This window comes from Oryx dammah, unplaced genomic scaffold (assembly GCF_014754425.2).
Source record: "Oryx dammah isolate SB20612 unplaced genomic scaffold, SCBI_Odam_1.1 HiC_scaffold_11, whole genome shotgun sequence".
In the NCBI taxonomy this organism is placed as follows: domain Eukaryota; kingdom Metazoa; phylum Chordata; class Mammalia; order Artiodactyla; family Bovidae; genus Oryx; species Oryx dammah.
The window spans coordinates 37,297,091-37,317,224 of NW_024070195.1; the positions used below are offsets into that span (position 1 = coordinate 37,297,091).

Below are 20,134 nucleotides of genomic sequence, written 5' to 3' on the forward strand. Positions count from 1 at the left end.
AAGCCGGTCCTTTCACTTATGCTGTGTCCTTTCACTCCTTGCATCAGTACCAAATATGCTTTGTTTGGTCTACACATTTTATGTTTAAAATTTGTAAAGTCAGTGCCTTTAAGTGAAGCAGGCTGCCTTCAGCTCCTATACCTGCCTACTGCATTACACTTTTCTTTTGTGTCATTTTCTCGCCCCATTTAGCATTTGAGATTCCTAGACCCGTACACACAGATCCCAAAGTTAAAACTAACTCCACCCTTCTCTTTTACTGAGTCCATTACTGACACATGCGGGAGTCGACCTCTTGAGAAACTAGAGCTTGCATCCTGCGGGATTATCTGAACAAGTGACCAGTGACAGTCAGTTGTACTCTGTGTCCTTCATGAGTTGGCCGGGGACTGTGTTCCTGGAAAAATGGAACATTGCCAATGACCACTCTAGAGGAACAGAGAAACTTTCTAGCCTGAAAAGTGAGGAAGCCGGTCCTGCTAGAGTAATAACAAGTGGGAAGCTACTCTCCCCTGCTCCGAACGGCCAATTGGAAGAGATGGTTCTCAATATCAGAAATGTCTTAGATAGAAGGTTGTCTTAGTCACCTTGGCTACCATAACAAAATACCATCGCCTGGGAGACTTAAACAATAGGCGCTCATCTATCACTCTTCTGGACTCTACAATGCAACATATGTATTTGGGGGGAGGGGGCACAAACATTCAGTTCATAAGAGAGGTGCTTTCACCATCAATTGCTTAATATGTGATTTGTAGGACTATGGGAGAAATAGCTTCAGTATTTTCACTCATACATTAGGAATGTAGATTTGGGGGGGATTTAGTCACATGAAATTAATTATAGACATGTAAAACATTGTCACCACAGTCTATTCCATTTTCCTTGCAATTTGTACATAAACAAATGCATATAATTTCTTTTCCTGAGATTAAGAGGTAAAATGCACTTTTAAAACTATGTGTTGGTATGGATTTTTTTTTTTTTTAATTTACTGTCCAGGTACTCTTCATAATTGTTGTCTGATTGTTTGATTTATTCTGATACTACATTATGTTTTTTGAAATCTCTTCTGAATTTTGAACATATAAAGTAAAACCACAAGTTACCTAAAAGAATTTTGAATAATTTAGGCTTGCCAGGTCACTTTATTCTGTCCTGCAGATGAATACATAGATTAGGAAACACCTCTAAGTCTTACAGCTCTACTAATGTATTACAACCTTTTGAGAGTGTCGATATCATATATACGAAGCATTCACTACATTGTAAGAATTTCAGTGAGCTCTTTTCAGGCGTGATAAAAAATTTAAACTGTATTCTTATCTTCACTAAACATTTAGTTGGAAAATGTACATGCCCATGAAACACCTCAGGAGACGTCTGTAAAACACAACTCCTCAACTATACAGCTATTATAATAATGTCTGTACGTGCAAAAAAAAAGGCATAGTTTGCAGCTGTAGTGGTTTTATGGATAGAGCCCGTATCAGCCAATAATTTTCTGTCGTAGCTCACTTCAGTTCCCTCACACCAGTGTCTTTGCCCCCACGACCCTCAGTGATGTCCTGATTTTTCTGGCATGGGCCAAGGCCAGAGTTCTGAGCAAACCACGAACTGACAAGTGCTGCCAAGGCAGAAGTGCTGAGCCCTCCAAGAGGGAGAGCATGCGGGGAAGAGCTTTAGAATGAAACCTCGGCGAGTGAAGGGAAGAGGCTCCATCAGGTAGCTAGAGCGATCATCTGGGCCAGCTGACTAGGTGGACCAGGTGACTAGGGTCACGGATAGCATATTGTCTCCCTGCTCTGAAACTTCCACAGCAGTTACAACCTGGGTCTCCATAGCAATTTATCCAATTACACCGGACCTTGTGTTTTCAGATCAAGTTCTAGGGCAGTTGAAGATGTTTTACAAAATCAAAGCTAGTGATTACGAACCAGAGGTCAGACAGAGGCTCTTCAGGCTGGCTGACGACCTATTATCTTTCAGTACTTATCTAACTGAATCTAAGAAGCAAGACCCAGGCATCTCCCAGGGAGAAGAAATAATGGCAACAGTGATCTCTTTTATGATACCAAAAATAAAAGGTGAAATAACTCAGGAAACATTCAGAGATTTGTGAAGATAATAGTATAGTGTGGAGTGAGAAATAAAAGAAGATGAAGGTAAATGAAACTATTATGAATGAGAAGTGTGACCACTTTCAACAGGTCAGTTCTTCCCATATTTATGTAGAAGTTCAATGAAATTCCAAGCAAAACATGAGAGACTTTTAAAAAATGATATTATTCTGGAGTTTATCTGAAAAGACAAACAACCAAGAATAAGAAAGTCATGTTTGAAAAGTAGAGAAATGAAGGAGAACTGGTGACACTCTATACTGAAATGAGGTCAGTTCAGTTCAGTCGCTCAGTCGTGTCCGACTCTTTGCGACCCCATGAATCGCAGTGCGCCAGGCCTCCCTATCCATCACCAACTACCGGAGTCCACCCAAATCCATGTCCATTCAGTTGGTGATGCCATCCAACCATCTCATCCTCTATTGTCCCCTTCTCCTCCTGCCCTCAATCTTTCCCAGCATCAGGGCCTTTTCCAATGAGTCAGCTCTTCGCATCAGGTGGCCAAAGTATTGGAGTTTCAGCTTCAGCATCAGTCCTTCCAATGAACACCCAGGACTGATCTGCTTTAGGATGGACTGGTTGGATCTCCTTGCAGTCCAAGGGACTCTCAAGAGTCTTCTCCAATACCACAGTTCAAAAGCATCAATTCTTTGGTGCTCAACTTTCTTTATAGTCCAACTCTCACATCCATACATGACCACTGGAAAAACCATAGTCTTGACTAGACGGACCTTTGTGGATAAAGTAATGTCTCTGCTTTTTAATATGCTGTCCAGGTTGGTCATAACTTTCCTTCTAAGGAGTAAGCATCTTTTAATTTCATGGCTGTAGTCACCATCTGCAGTGATTGTGGAGCCCAGAAAAACAAAGTCAGCCACTGTTTGCACTGTTTCCCCATCTATTTCCCATGAAGTGATAGGACCGGATGCCATGATCTTAGTTTTCTGAATGTTGACCTTTAAGCCAACCTTTTCACTGTCCTCTTTCAGCTTCATCAAGAGGCTCTTTAGTTCTTCTTCACTTTCTGCCCTAAGGGTGGTATCATCTGCATATCTGAGGTTATTGATATTTCTCCCAGCAATCTTGATTCCAGCTTGTGCTTCCTCCGACCCAGCATTTCTCATGATGTATTCTGCATAGAAGTTAAATAAGCAGGGTGGCAATATACAGCCTTGATGTACTCCTTTCCCTATTTGGAACCAGTCTGTTGTTCCATGTCCAGTTTTAACTGTTGCTTCCTGACCTGCATACAGGTTTCTCAAGAGGCAGGTCAGGTGGTCTGGTATTCCCATCTCTTTCAGAATTTTCCACAGTTTATTGTGATCCACACAGTCAATGGCTTTGGCATAGTCAATAAAGCAGAAATAGATGTTTTTCTGGAACTCTCTTGCTTTTTCTGATCCAGCAGACGTTGGCAATTTGATCTCTGGTTCCTCTGCCTTTTCTAAAACCAGCTTGAACATCTGGAAGTTCACGGTTCACGTATTGGTGAAGCCTGGCTTGAAGAATTTTGAGCATTACTTTACTAATGTGTGAGATGAGTGCAATTGTGCAGTAGTTAGAACATTCTTTGGCATTGCCTTTCTATGGGAATGGAATGAAAACTGACCTTTTCCAGTCCTGTGGCCACTGCTGAGTTTTCCAAATTTGCTGGCATATTGATTGCAGCACTTTCACAGCATCATCTTTCAGGATTTGAAACAGCTCCACTGGAATTCCATCACCTCCACTAGCTTTGTTCATAGTGATGCTTCCTAAGGCCCATTTGACTTCACATTCCAGGATGTCTGGCTCTAGGTGAATGATCACACCATTGTGATTATCTGGGTCGTGAAGATCTTTTTTGTACAGTTCTTCTGTATATTTTTGTCACCTCTTCTTAATATCTTCTGCTTCTGTTAGGTCCAGACCATTTCTGTCCTTTATTGAGCCCATCTTTGCATGAAATATTCCCTTGGTATCTCTAATTTTCTTGAAGAGATCTCTAGTCTTTCCCATTCTGTTCTTTTCCTCTATTTCTTTGCATTGATCGCTGAGGAAGGTTTTCTTATCTCTCCTTGCTATTCTTTGGAATTCTGCATTCAAATGGGTATATCTTTCTTTTTCTCCTTGGTTTTTCACCTCTCTCCTTTTCACAGCTACTTGTAAAGCCTCCTCAGACAGCCATTTTGCTTTTCTGCATTTCTTTTCCATGGGGATGGTCTTGATCCCTGTCTCCTGTACAATGTCATGAACCTCCATCCATAGTTCATCAGGCATTCTGTCTATCAGATCTAGGCCCTTAAATCTATTTCTCACTTCCACTGTATAGTTATAAGGGATTTGATTTAGATCATACCTGAATGGTCTAGTGGTTTTCCTTACTTTCTTCAACTTAAGTCTGAATTTGGTAATAAGGAGTTCATGATCTGAGCCACAGTCAGCCCCCAGTCTTGTTTTTGCTGACTGTATAGAGCTTCTCCATCTTTGGCTGCAAAGAATATAATCAATCTGATTTCGGTGTTGACCATCTGGTGATGTCCATGTGTAGAGTGTTCTCTTGTGTTGTTGGAAGAGGGTGTTTGCTATGACCAGTGCATTTTCTTGGCAGAACTCTATGAGCCTTTACCCTGCTTCATTCTGTATGCCAAGGCCAAATTTGCCTGTTACTCCAGGTGTTTCCTGACTTCCTACTTTTGCATTCCAGTCCCCTATAATGAAAAGGACATCTTTTATGAGTGTTAGTTCTAAAAGGTCTTGTAGGTCTTCATAGAACCATTCAACTTCAGCTTCTTCAGCGTTACTGATCGGGGCATAGACTTGAATTACTGTGATATTGAATAGTTTGCCTTGGAAACAAACAGAGATCATTCTGTCATTTTTGAGATTGGATCCAAGTACTGCATTTCAGGCTCTTTTGTTGACCATGATGGCTACTCCATTTCTTCTAAGGGATTCCTGCCCCAGTGAGGTTAAAAACCCTAATAATGAAATCATGTTATACTGTGTGAAAATTATACAGGTGAAGAACAGATAAACCAGAATCAGATCCTATGCTGTGTTACTATTTAATGTGGGCAGAGGGAAGAGTTATTCAGTCAGTGGTACTGGACGTTTCTGTTAGTGAATCAACTAATAACTGTGGGTAACAGGAATCCAATTTACTGTGGCTTAACCAAACAGTTCCTTCTTTCCCCATCAACTGCTGGAGCACAGTAAGGGTTCTGTAGATTGCAGCCAGGGCTGCCTGGGAAGCTTCAGGAGGCCTTAGGGGCTTCCTTGTGTCTTTCTGCTGAGCCATCTCAGCAGGTGACTTCAGTCTGCAAAATGCCTGAGTTACCTTCCACACCATGCCCACATTCCTGGAAGAGAAAAGGAAAAAAAAAAAAAAAATCATTGGTTGAGGCTGCCCCTTTAATAGTCTTCCCAGAAGGTCTACCCATTGATTTTCACTTACTTATCACTGACCGGAATCATGTCACATGGCCAGCTGTGGTTGCAAGGGAGTCAGGGAAAAACTAGTACTTTAAAATAATTCCCTGAACAAAATCAGAGCCTAATAGGGTGAAAGGGACATCAGACCCCATACAGGCAACCTGCACTGTGAGCCACCCTTAGTTATTTAGAGGAAAATCCAGCCATGGAGACCTCCCATTCCTTTCCTTGCACTTGTATCCAAAAATAGTTAAAGGAAAATAGCATCATTAATATTAAGCAGTATAACAACATGTATACATTTAAAATTTTACCACAAGTCTTCAAAATATTCATAAGAAAATTAAGGAATCATATCAATATATGTATCATTGTTGTCAACTTAAGAAAATGCACAATGTGAGAGTTGTGAGTTAAGTTTTATTTGGGGCAAAATGAGGGCAGCAGTCTGGGAGACAGAACCTCAGATAGCTCTGAGAAGCTGCTCCAAAGAGGCGGGAGTCGGGGGCATGGTGGTGAACGATCAGTATGTGAGTGATTTTGGTGAAGGGGGAATACATACAATCAAGCACCTATTTTTCCCAGAAGTTTGCTCCTAGTCTTGTGATGCTTTTGCTAGTCACGAGGAACACTCGTCACCATGTAGGATTTTGGTGCTTTCCTAGATATGAGGAGATACAAAAATTGGGATCGTAAAATCAGCTCCTGAAAATATCAGCCTGAAGACCTGTCCTGCCAGTTTTTCCCTCATTTCTGCTCTCCACCCTGAACTCTTTTCGGGGGGCAGTGTTGAAGGTCAGCAGCTACAGCAGCTCATGATTTAATCATTGTAGAAGTAGATGGCAAGTATCAATTTGTAGTTGAAATTGTCCTTGTGATGGGACTCTGTTAAAATTCTTTCTACTTTTAAAATTTTCAGACTTTTTTACAAGAAGCATGTATTACCTTTATACTTGGAAATATAATAAAGTTTATACTAAAATGAAAGTAATGAAAGTAAATAAACTCAGAACTTGTAAAATGCCATAGAGTAAACTTAGAGGTGTATAAAGCTATTTGCCTGGCAGAGGAAATGCTATGTTTTCCCAAAATTGCAAATCCATTGCCTCTAGTTCTATTTATTTCTGTAATTTCCCCAAATGTGGAAAACTTGAGCACATAATTTGTGATACTGAAGCCATAAACTCTGAACTAGAAAGCAAGTATTGGTGAAAATGGGGGGAAAATGATTTTCCTTGGGAAAAAAAATGTTAGTAGCACTGAAGAAGATACATTTTAGTGTATGGCTTTGTAACTACCATATGGATTTAAGCCAAACAAGACATTTCATTCAATGATGAATTTTTTGTGAGCCTGGATCATTAATAAAAGGAATGTGGCAGCTGAATGTAGTTGGAAATTAGCAAAGGGTATTAGTGTTAAAGGGAAGGTAACAAGTGTAGTTTTTTTGTTGTTAAATATTTACTTCCGGAAAATCATGCAAATGGTGGTTGCTGTAGGCGATAGATGAGTCTGTTGTAAGTCCTGCTTACCTATGTTACATTTGGGAGCCATTCTGTCTGTCAGTTGTTACGATGTGATATTGTTTGGGTGGGAGAAGTTTGGTTAATCTAAGATAATATAGAAAGATGATCTGATTAAGTTATTAGCAATCTAAATTGTTATCATATTTGGATACAATTTTGAGAAAAAAGAAAGAATGTTTCATATACATGCTAAATCTTAGTGAAATAATTAAATGACAATAGCCAATAAGTTAATAAATATAACCATTGGTGAGAAAGGTATTGGTTCTCCTACACATTAATTGTACCTAATCTGGTTCTGTTTTTGCCTACCGTGGATAATTCTCATTTTGGTTTTGCATCTCAATAGCAGTAGCCAGCAGGTCTATTTCTTGAGTTGTTTCGATGATACTTGTTTTCTTTGCATACGGGAGCCTAAGCACAGCAAGAAGCAGAAGGTTCTTGAGAGTTGTTGCCACACTGACACCAGGCATTCTTGCGTTAATGTAGGACACATTACAGTAAGTCCCCTACGTTCAAGCTTTCACGTTGTAAACTTTTAACAATGCTAACATTCATTTGCCGGAGAAGGCAATGGCACCCCACTCCAGCACTCTTGCTTGGAAAATCCCATGGACAGAGGAGCCTGGTGGGCTGCAGTCCATGGGGTCGCTAAGAGTCAGACACGACTGAGCGACTTCACTTTCAGTTTTCACTTTCACGCGTTGGAGAAGGAAATGGCAACCCACTCCAGTGTTCTTGCCTGGAGCATCCCGGGGACAGCGGAGCCTCATGGGCTGCTGTCTGTGGGGTCGCACAGAGTCGGACTTGACTGAAGTGACTTAGCACATTCATTTGCACGTCCAGTCACATAAGTTCACAAGTCTGGCATGCATTGCCACGTGTATGCTTCCTCTACAAGCAGCTGTACTTTTGTGTACAGTACTATATAGAGTGGGCTTCCCAGATGGCGCCGTGGTACAGAATCTACCTGCCAATGCAGATTTGAATGCAGGTCCGATTCCTGGGTTGGGAAGATCCCCTGGAAAAGGAAATGGCAACCTGCTCCTGTATTGTTGCCTGGAAAATTCCATGGACAGAGGAGCCCTGGCAGGCTACAATACATGGGGTCGAAAAAGAGTTGGACACAACTGAGCAACTGAGCACACACACCACAGGTATAGAGTACAGTAGTTTAGTATCTTTATTTCAGCCCCAAGGTGTTCAGAAACAAGTGTAAAAGCAGTGGTGATGTAGCGGGTACCACTAAGAGATGTCAAGCGATAACAATGGAAATGATAAATAATTGAGAGAGTAGAGTGAGGTGAAAAGATGGTAGACATTGCTTGTTCCTGTAATATGAATTATTCAACAGTTGGCATGACTATAAAGAACACAGACAAGATCATGGAACATGTGAAGTCTGCCATGCCAATTATGTTGACAATAATATCGAAGAAGAAGCATGGAAAAGTTATAGAGAAGATCGAAAAACTTCTCAGTGTGTAGAATGTAAGATCAGCACCAGCTTTGAATCCCGCTCAGCTTAATGCTGATTCAAGAGGAAGCTAAAAGCCTTTATGAAGACTTGAAGGAGAAACTTTGGGGGGGGGGTGGCTCTCCAAAATCACTGCAGATCGTGACTGCAGCCATGAAATTAAAAGATGCTTGCTCCTTAACAGAAAAGCTGTGACAAACCTAGACAGCATATTAAAAAGCAGAGACATCACTTTGCCAACAAAGGTCTGTCTATCAAGGCTATGATTTTTCCAGTGGTCATGTATGGATGTGAGAGTTGGACTATAAAGAAAGCTGAGCACCAAAGAATTAATGCTTTTGAACTGTGGTGTTGGAGAAGACTCTTGAGAGTCCCTTGGACAGCAAGGAGATCCAACCAGTCCATCCTAAAGGAAATCAGTCCTGGGTGTTCATTGGAAGGACTGATGCTTAAGCTGAAACTCCAATACTGGCCACCTGATGTAAAGAACACACTCATTTGAAAAGACCCTGAAGCTGGGAAAGGTTGAGGGCAGGAGGAGAAGGGGATGATAGAGAATGAGATGGTTGGATGGCATCACTGACTCTATGGACATGAGTTTGAGTAAACTCCAGGAGTTGATGATGGACGGGGGAAGCCTAGCATGCTGCAGTCTTTGGGGTCGCAAAGAGTCAGACATGATTGAGCGACTGAACTGAACTGAACTGAAGAAGAAACATGGCAAAGAATCAGAGGGTGCATCTTTTAAAGCCAGCCATGGCTGGTTTCATCCATTCAAGGCTATAGTCAACATTTTTAATGTAAAAGTAAGTGGCAAGATGATGAGTGCCTATACAATAGCTACCTGGGAATTTCCTGTAATGCTTTGAGAAATTTTTGATGAAGGTATGTATTTACCAGAGCAGGTTTTTAATGTGAATGAGACAGGACTGTATTGGAAGAGGATGCCAGACTGAAGTTACATCAGTAAGGAGGAAAACTTGATGCCAGGCTATAAAGCAGCAAAGGATAGACTAGCTCTGTTGTTTGGTGGCAATGCTTCCAGCAATATGAAACTGAAGTCACTCTTAGTTTACTGATCAGAAAACACAAGAGCCCGAAAAACATAGCTGCACAAGTCTCTTCCTGTTAACTCCAAAGCCTGCGTTATACAGGCCATTTTCCAGGATGGGTTTTTTCCACCACTTTATCCTGGAGGTAGAGAAATATTGCTTGGAGAAGGACACCCCACTCAACATTCTTTTGCCACTTGACAATGTTTGGGGTATCCCCATCCATGGATGACTTTCATCCCAAGGTCTAAGTAGTACATCTGCCAAAAAATACTACATCACTCATCCAACTATAGTTGGATGAAGCTATAGTGACTTTCAGGAAATATTATTCATGTCACACTTGTCGTCAGACAGTAAAGGCGAGTGATGAATCAGGGACAACCTCACAACAATTTTGGAAAGACTATAACATCTACAAGGCCACAAAAAATATTGACTTTGCTTGACCTGAGGTTAGGACCCTCACCATGAATGGGGTTTGGAAGAACCTTTGCCTGCAGTTTGCTCACAGTTTGCATGGATTTGAGAAGGTGGATGAGAAGTCCAAAAACGTCTTCAGCAACTTAGTGACCCTCAGCGAGAAGCTGAAGCTAGATCTGCAAGAGGACAACTTCACTGAACTCCTTGCTGTGCAACATGAGGAGCTTACTCATGAAGACCTGATGGGATTGGAGGCCCAGAGAAAGGACAAAGAGGGACAAGAGGAAGAAGTAACTGAAGAACCGAAGAGATTAACGATGCAGGAAATGCCAGGGGTTTTCTTTATTTGAGGGGCTCTGTTAGTTTTCGAGGCCCAAGGCCTGAACATGAATGGTACACGAACGCTGCAGCAGCCGTTCAGAATGCAGTCTAGTGCCACCATGACGTCTGTGACAAGGAAAAAACAGCTACTACTGGCGGGCTACAGGCCATAGGGTTGCAAAGAGTCAGACACGACTGAAGCGATTTGGCATGCACGCACCCAGACATCACCGGGTTGTTTTTTCAAGAGAGTAGATAGAGTTGAATCCAGTGAGGAACCAGAACCTGTGCCATCAGCATCAGGCATGACTGACATTGCAGCTCGCCCTCCATCTCCTGCTGGTGACGATCCTTCAGCGCCACCATCTCACACCTCCTCTGCCTCCTCCAGTCGGTAGCTCTTCTTGCCTGTTCACTCGATGCCAGCCCCTGGATGCCAGCCATTGCACTATACCACTGTTCTTTTCAAAGTACTGTATTGTAAGATTTGAAGTGTTCTCTTTATTTTTTGTTTTTGCTTTTTAGGTACTATTTGTGTGAAGAGTATTATAAACCTATTACACAGTACTATATAGCTGACCGTGTTAGTTGGGTACCTCGGCTAATTTTTTTGGACTTACAGACATACTCTTAGAACAGAATTTGTTCCTGTGTAGGGGACTGACATACATTAAATGACTCATTTCAATTTTGTTCCTCTTCAGACAGGGGATAAATCATATCCAGGTTGCTGGCACCTCTGCAATGCCAGACTTGTGGTAGTACAGTTAGCTTAAGTGGTTGATTAAGTTCTTTGGGAAATCAAAAGACCAGAGTTCAAGTCTGATCATATTATCACTAGAAATAATAATGATAGTATTAAGGAAAGGATGTTTACCAACTGAAAAGAAAGAAGTTAATGTGGATATCAAGACAAGAGTTCATCACAACAGTAACTCAGGATGGTTTGCAGCTTTGGGGATTAAGAGGTACAAACTACTATGTCCAAAAAAAAAAATAGCTACAGGGTATATTGTACAGCACAGGGAATATAGCCAACATTGTGCAATAACTTTAAATGGAGTAAAACTGTAAAAATAATGAATCGCCTGTAGTATGCCTGAAACTAGTATACTACTGTAAATCCACTATACTTCAGTTTAAAAAAAAAATGTTTTTCAGCTTTCAGTTTGGACCTTTTTTTTTTTCCTTGATAAAGTATTTAGTTTTAGGTTCACAACAAAACTGAGAGGAAGGTACAGAGATGCCCCTTGTGTCTCCTCCTCACACACATGCATGGCCTGTCCCATTACCAGCATCACTCACCAAAATGGCATGCTTGTTACCAAGAATGGACATACACTGACACATCAAAATAACCCAGAGTCCGTAATTTGTCATAGGTTTTCACTCTTGGTGTTGAACATTCCACAAGTTTGGACAAATTTATAATGACAAGCACCCATCATGATAACACATAGTGTTTTCACTGACTTTGAATCCTCTGCACCCTGCCTAGCCATCACTACCCCATACCTCCACCCCTGGCAACCACTGATCTTTTTATTATCTCAGTTTTGCCTTTCCCAAAATGTCACATAGCTGGAATCATACAGTATATAGCTCTTTCAGACTCATTTCTTTCCCTTAGTAATATGCACTTAAGGGTCCTTCATGTTTTTTCATGTCTTGATAGTTCATTTCTTTTTAGCACTGAATAGCATTACATTGTTTGTTTGTACCAAAGTTTATCCATTAGGTGAAGGGCATCTTGGTTGCTTCTAAGTTTGGGGTTGATAGGAATAGTTTAGTTTTTTGGAGAAACTACCAAAATGGCTGTACCATTTTTGCGTTTCCACCAACAATAGATGAGCATTCTTGTTGCTTTACATCCCAGCGTGTGATGCCGTTAGTGTCCCGGGTTTTGGCCATTTTAATAGGTGTGTACTGATATCTCATTATTTTTTACATTTCCATTTTCCTGATGACATGTGACGTGGAACATCTTTTCATATGCTTATTTGCCATCTGTATATCTTCTTTGGTGAGGTGTCTGTTAAGGTTTTTGGCCCATTTTTAAATTGGGTTGTTTCCTTATTGTTGAGCTTTAAGTGTTCTTTGTATAGTTTGGATACCAGTCCTTTACCAGATGTATCTTTTGCAAATGTTTTCTTCCAGTCTGTGGCTTATTTTCTACATCTTCAGACATTGTCTTTTGCAGAACATAAGTTTTTAATTTTAATGATGATCGGTTATTTCCTTCAAGGATCATATCTTTAGTGTTGTATCCAAAAAGATGTCACCATACCCAAGGCCATCTGGATTTTCTTCTATGTTACCTTCTAGGAGTTTTATAGTTTTGCATTTTACATTTAGGCCTGTAATTCATTTTGAGTTAATTTTTATGAGTGGTATAAAGTCTGTGTCTGGATTCATTTCTTTGTGTGTGGAGGTCCAGTTGTTCTAGAACCACATTTTGAAGAGACTGTCTTTGTGCCATTATATTGCCTTGATATCTTTGTGAAAGATCAGCTGACTGTAGTTACATAAGTCTGTTTCTGAATTCTGTGTTCCATTTCACTGATCAATTTATATATGGTTTCATCAGTACTACACTCTCTTGATTACTATAGCTTTATAGTAAGTCTTGAAGTTGGGTAGTCTTGGTCCTCCAACTTTGTTCTTCTCAATAAATTTTGTTTTTGCTATTCTGGGTCTTTTGCCTCTCCATATAAACATCAGAATCATTTTAATAGCCACAAAATAATGTGCTGGGATTATTGGGGTTTCATTGCATATGTATATCAAGTTGGAAAGAAGTCACATCTGGACGGGACTGAGTCTTCCTATCCATGAACATGGAAAACCTTGCATTTATTTAGTTTTCTAATTTCTCTCATTAGAATCTTGTAATTTTTCTCCTATAAATGGTGGGCATATTTTGTTAGATTTATATCTAAATATTTCATTTTTTAAGTGCCAGGGTAAATGGCTTTGTGTTTTTAATTTCAAATTCCACTTGTTAATTGCTGTTATACAGGAAAAAAGTTGATTTTTGCATATTAACTTTGTATCCTGCAGTGTTGTTATAATCACTTAGTAGTTTCAGGAGTTTTTTTAATCAGTTCTTTCAGGTTTTCTGCATGTCATCTGTGAGCAAAGACATCTTTATGTTTTTTTTTTCCCCCAATCTGTATAGCTTTTATTTTCTTTTCTTAAATTATTGCACCAACAAGGACTTCCAGTATAATGTTGTAAAGGAATGATGAGAGAGGATAGCCTAACCTTGTACCTGATATTCCTAGGAAAGCTTTGAGTTTCTCACCATTAACTATGATGTTAGCTGTAGGTTTTTTTTGTAGATTATCTTTATCAAGTTGAGAAGGATCCTCTCTATTCCTAGTTTTCTGAGAGTTTTTATCATGAATGGGTGTTGAATTTTTCAAATGTTTGTTCAGCATCTATTAATATGATTATGTGTGATTTTCTTTTTCAGTTCATTGATATGATGGATTATATTGACTGATATTTGAATGTTGAACCAACCTTATATATCTGAGATAATCCCACTTAGTCATGGTGTATAATTTTTTTATACATTGTTGGATTTGATTAGCTAATACTTTATTGAGGATTTTTACATCTATATTCTTGAGAGATATGGTCTAGAGTTTTCTTTTCTCATTATGTCTTTGTCTGGTTTTGGTATAAGTGTAATGCTGGCCTCATAGTATGAGTTAGGAGGCATTTCCTCTGCTTCTCTCTTTTGAACAAAATTGTAGATAGTTGGTTTAACATCTTCCTTAAATATTTGGTTGAGAACCTGGTGTCTTTATAGGCTAAAATAAATAACTCAACCTAAAGTGTTCTGTGATTGGCTATACTTTCCTTATCAGTAAGAAAGTATAATATTAGATAAAATGAGAAAGAAAAGATATCTTTTTCAAGATGTTAAGAGTTTTCAAAATATCTTAATAGTGGTTAAATAGAGAAAGTATCCTTTTAGCCCAATCTATCTAAATTAAGACCAACAGAAAAATTTATTGCACATTCATAAAACTTTCTTATGTGATATGTTTCAATTATTTATATTTTATAACAGAAGAAATATTTGAGATTTTTTAGTCAATCTGAAGAAAGTCTACCTTTGAAATTGTTTAAATGCAGGAAGGAGGGCTCCTCTTACATACTTCTCCTAAAAATTTATATCCTCCCTTCCCCCAAATCTTGCCTGTAGAGAGCTTCTGAAAATGGGTTGGGTGGGGTGAGAGGGAAGGAGGTTGAAAAACACTAAACTATAGAATTTTCTCTTTACTGAAATGAATAGCAGGGCTGTGCTTACAACCTGTGAGATACTTTCAGTTATTTAGAAGGGCCTCATGGATACCCTCCCATTTTTGTGAGGCCCACCTGCTCTTGATATTGATACTGTTCAAAGTCACGGTGACTAGACTACCTCTTGTCTGTATGGCACCTTCATGCGATTATGAAAAGGCACCCTTGCCATCTTTTGGAAAACTGTTGCAATATGCTGCTTTTGTTAGAAGACAACTGCCCCCGGCCAGGACATGTCATAATAAACCTGCAGGCACGTGATGTGGATTGCAGCTTCTTGAACATGGTGCCATTGTACAGCGCATGGCCTGTACCAATACGTGGGGCCCCTGCAAGTAAAAAAAAAAAAAGAAAGAAATCACCATAGCATATTTGTCTATCACATGAAAGTGAGAAACCAGATTCATTGTAACAACTCCTGGAAAGTCCCTGTTCAGCGAGTTGGTGGTACTGGAATGTCGTGGAGGTGGGATGGAGAGTGGAGAGGGTTCTCCCATTGATGGCTTCCATTATTGGGAACAAGAGCTTGGCCATTGCTCCTTATATGTCTTCCAGTCAGTTAGAAAGCCTAAAAATTCCAACTACTTAGCCAAATGGAAAAGATTCTCTGTTTACAGAGAAAACACAAAACTTGCTTCTTCCCCATCATTAAACAGGCTGAGTGTACTTAGCAGAACTTTTCCACTTAGGGGTCCAAGTTAAGGCTATCGGTGACTTCTTGCTCAAAATCTAAACATTTTAGAAACATTTTGTAGAGAAAACTATTCACAGGCCCTTTCAAAGAGAATCAAATAAATAGTTTGGGGGGTTTCCATCTTGGAATTAAGATGTTTATTTAAGAAACTCCAATAAAGCCCTCTTTCAAGCTATGAAAATTATAGCCAGAACGGAGTAGTGGACTAAGGATTCAGGAAATAGCTATTGATTTGTGAGAGAGCTGGGGAGTTGGGGGTGGGGGGCAGGGAAGGAAGCGACTTAATAAGAAACTTTTGCTAATGGTTCTTATTTCCTCTGACTTTGAAAAGTTCTCCACCAACAGCAGAGTTTAAAACATCCTCACCCCCAGATTAACCAATTTAGGTAAGAAGAAGTACCCACAGGCTCAGGCCATGCTTCTCTGAGCAAAGTGTAAGAGTGGGTGGGGCTGACACGTGGGTTGTGAGGGTGAGTGCAAAAGGAATTTTCAATAAGAGCAGGCAGGGCAATAAGGGAAAGTCCAAAGCCTCATGCCCAAGGGATTGGGCAGAAACCAGGAAAGAATCTGAGGAGAAGAACTGGCAAGGGAGACCCTGATTGGACAGAGTTGCACCACAGAAGATTCCAGAAAGATGCCAGAGGCTGAGCCTTCTTATTAAAGGGTGCCCGCAGATGAGCCCAGAGCAGGGAGAGAACCCCGAGAGAAGCCAAACTAAGCTGGACACCAACCTGTCTTTTTATTTACTTTTCAAAACCTCAGTGGGCAAAACTAAGCAAATAGTGAGGGAAACAGAACCAGAAAAGAATCGCTTCTCATCCTTTTGGCTAAGCTCAAGTGAAGAATCAGAAAAGAGTCAGAGAAATACATGGTGATGAGTTACAAAAGACGACTGAGATTTCTATGCAGAAAAATTGAAGCACGTGCAAACTGTGATCAAAGTGACATGGCCGGACGAGCACCCGGAAGTAAATATAGAAGCATAATACTTCTGCAGTACATTGCCGATCAGAGGCTCTGAGTGATTCGGCCAAATGCTGCTGATGACAGTCCATACTCACTGTATTATGCTTCTAACTATTCTTTGTAAATGTAACCTAAATCATTGAGCCGTTCAGGTTATCTAAAAGGTTAAACACTTTTAGAATTCTGTACATGCTGGTTTGCTGCATTTTTTAAAAAAATTTCAATGAGGTAATGGTAAGATTATGTATGACATCACATTTAGATTTTTTGACTCAGCCATGATATAAACCCTGTGGATGTCCAGGAAGATCCATAATCCCCAGTTGAGCATTCGTTATTGCTGTGGTTAATGGGTGGCTTAGTTCACCCATCAGTGGCATCGTCAGGGAGGTAGAAAAAGGAAACTGCCTGTGGAAGGACAAGCTTTTTAAAATTCACAGGGACCTCACCTGTTAGTAGATATATGACCCAAAGTGACTTCAACAAGTAAGATGAGTGACTCTCCTCTTTGGGCTTAGGTGGAGCTGGGTGGAAAGTCACTATAAAGAGACCAGAAACCTTCCCATATGTCCACCTTGTATGGTCATTAAAAGTGAAGTCAGTAACTCTCAATCTTGGCTGCACGGTAGCATCACCTGGAGCCTTTACAGACTCTGGTACACAGTCCGCACCGCAGAATATTCAAATCCAAATCTTTAAAGAGGACACCTGGTGCTGATGTGTGGTTTCGTTTATGTTCTGAAGACTGGTCCTGTATGCAGCCCGGCTGAGAATGACTGGATTAAAGGAGACTTTCAGTGCCCAGGGAGTGTGAGCATCCTCCTCTTTGAATCATCTTCTGCTCCCTCATCTCCCCCTTTTCTGATCTTGCACAGGATGGTTTTGTATCTGACTTGGTCTTACAGCATATATCGCAGGTGACTTTGCCTCAGAGTTGAAGAATTTGTTTTCTTCTTCATGTTGAAAAAAGACAGAACTCTCTTCTTTTCTTACTTCTGATGTACTGTCTCATCACTCATTTCATGCTTTTATCTTCCTTCCCATATTACTTAACTTCTTTCACCTTTAAGATGTAGAATCTGTAGATTTAAGAAAAATTCTGACTTTTGTATCCCTAGGGATTGCATTTACTAAACCTTCTCAAGCATTTCAGAAGAATCACAGTGGAAATAAAGCTTAAGGAATAAAGAAGGTTCCTAAAAATAGAGCACAATTCATCTATTTCAGTTTAAAAATGCCTTCATATTTTCCAAGCTTTTTTCTTTAACTCTTAAGCATTTTTAATAAGCTGACTTATGAGCCTTGTTGAAAAATAAATAAAATACACTTGTTTCCATTAAGGGAAGAGATCTTTTTTCCATCTCATTGGTATTATTGAAGGAGACAAAAAGAAGTCCAAAACTTGGCAACAAGCTGCATTATTAGTGACATATTGGTCACAGATGGGCTGGAAAAACTACACTTTCTTCCTGCAATTAGTATTTTAAGTGCCCACAAATTACATATGAAAATCCAGATAGTCCCCTTACAAAAGGGAAGGCTGAAAAATCATGGGCTTTGCAAACTCTTCACTTTTAAAGTTTTCTAAGTGTGTTTTTGGCAGTAGGCAAGTGACACAGGTCCACTTGCTGGTCGTACTTTGAAGGGAGGCAGAGTGCTGGATGATGCCAACGCTGGCCTCCTGTCATCAGTTCTGCTGTTGTAAGCAAGTGCAGACACTGGAGAGACACACTCAGCAACGATTGTGAATTACAGATGTCCTTTTCTCAACAATTTTTACAGTGATCACGAAGGCAAAACTCAAGAAGTAGAAGGGAACCCTCTTTAGTAAATTCTGTTGCTTGAATTTGTAGCCTTTGAAAGAAGACTATTAGGAATTTAGCCAAATTGTGTTCCAGAAGTTGCCAGAAGCCCTAACAGGACTCAGGAGCATTTTGACAAGCCAGCTCTTGAGACAGTGTTAAGATTCACATGGGAGGAGACAGTGTTGGCACCAAAATGTCTCTTGAGGAGTTTTAATAAATGAGCGTAATTCCAAACCTAAGGATTCAGTGGAAGGAAAAGCGATGTTGTAAAGGAAGAAAGGTCAAAAAACATATCTGATGGACATAAAAATAATAATTATAAACTAGGATTTTATTATAAGACTTCTTGAGAATTTTTAACTCACCTCAATAAGAAAACCAGGGAATAACTCCCAGAGGGATGACAAATGCCTCAATTTTCACCGTGTTTAAATTGGTGAGCTAACCAGTTTGAAATGTCGCATAGATTGAAGTAATATGAAATTGAACAAAAGGGAAAAATTAGAAGGAGAAAAATCAGTACCATCTAATGTAAGAAACTGAATTATGACATGGCAAAAAAAAAAGGCATAGCCAAGTTTCCTGACATAGCTAGAAGGTTATCCACTGGCATTTTAAATTCAATAAGAATATGCATTTTCAGATGCTTTGGGGATCTGATGATTCCCAATAAAGCTGCCTTTGAATTAGGAGCTTGTAATGTACTTTTCAGTCCCAAAGCTATCTGGTAATACTGTCAAGGGAATGTCAGTATTGGATGCTAATCCAGTACTGTCTGGTGTCTTGTGTACTTCTTGATTTTATAAATTCAAGGCATCATACATAAGACCTTTAAAAAAGAAACCTGTAACAAAGACTTGAAGTTCTTTTCCTTCTCAAAGCGCCTTGTGCTGTTGTTTCCTTTTTCCCCAGGAAAGTGACAGTCCTGGAGGACCCTGATCAGAATATCCACCTGAAAAACTTATCTCTTCATCAGGCGACCACAGAGGAAGAAGCTCTGAATCTGCTTTTCTTGGGCGACACCAACAGAATGATTGCAGAGGTAATCAGCTTTTCTCTGCAAGCTGGGTTTGCACTCTGTAAGATATAATGGAGTCTGGGGGACAGCAACGACTTTAAAAATAATCTCATCCAAATCCTATGTTTTAGGAAAAGGGAACCTAGAACCAGAGAACTGAGGAGACTTTCTCAAGGTCTTCTAGCTAGTTAATGAGCAGGGACTAAAGTCTAGTCTCTTTTAGTTTTGTATTTTTAGATTTTATACAAATTGATTTGCAGCCAGCCCATGACAACTCATCAGAAGTCTTCATTATAGGAATTTTTGCATAATTTTTACAACTTAAAATTACATAGCTTATTCTTCCTAACCTCTAGTCATCCATATACTAGCATTTGTTTACCTATCCATGGATTTTCATGGATTTAGAGAATTAGTGAAGAATTTAGAATAACACGTGGAACATAGGAAGTGCCCTATGCATTTGCAGCTCTTGCTGGCAGATCCAGGAACACTGCCATGGTGTGTGGTAGAAGTATACCTCAGTGCAATATTGGGGATATACTTGTGCTAAAAGCTATTTATTGCTAATCTGACATTCGCACCTTACTGGTCACCTATATTTTGCCTTGGAACCATAAGCAGGAGACAGGATTAACCCAGCTGGGTCATGGGCCTCAACCAGTTACTGATTGGAGATGGAGGGTCACAAAAGTCTCATTCAGCGCCACTGCACTGAAAGGAATTAAGTAGCACTACTGGTGATTCGGGTGGTGGTGGTGTGGAAACAGTGAGCAGCTTCCTGTGACCACAGGCACTTTCCTTTTTATTTATTTATTTTTTAAATTTATTTTTTATTTTACTTTACAATTCTGTATTGGTTTTGCCATACATTGACATGAATCCACCACGGGTGTACATGCGTTCCCAAACATGAACCCCCCTCCCACCCCCCTCCCCACAACATCTCTCTGGGTCATCCCCGTGTACCAGCCCCAAGCGTGCCATATCCTGCATCGGACATA

General features: G+C 40.0%; 1 protein-coding gene across 3 annotated transcripts in view; it reads left to right on the forward strand.

Annotated features, from left to right (window-relative positions):
- KIF6 (kinesin family member 6) overlaps positions 1-20,134 on the forward strand; it is a 430,349-nt gene that overhangs the window by 113,901 nt on the left and 296,314 nt on the right. For all 3 annotated transcript variants that reach the window (XM_040249763.1, XM_040249761.1, XM_040249762.1), the window contains exon 6: positions 19,025-19,154. In XM_040249763.1, the coding sequence (XP_040105697.1) occupies positions 19,025-19,154 (130 nt within the window). The remainder of the gene's footprint in view (positions 1-19,024; positions 19,155-20,134) is intronic.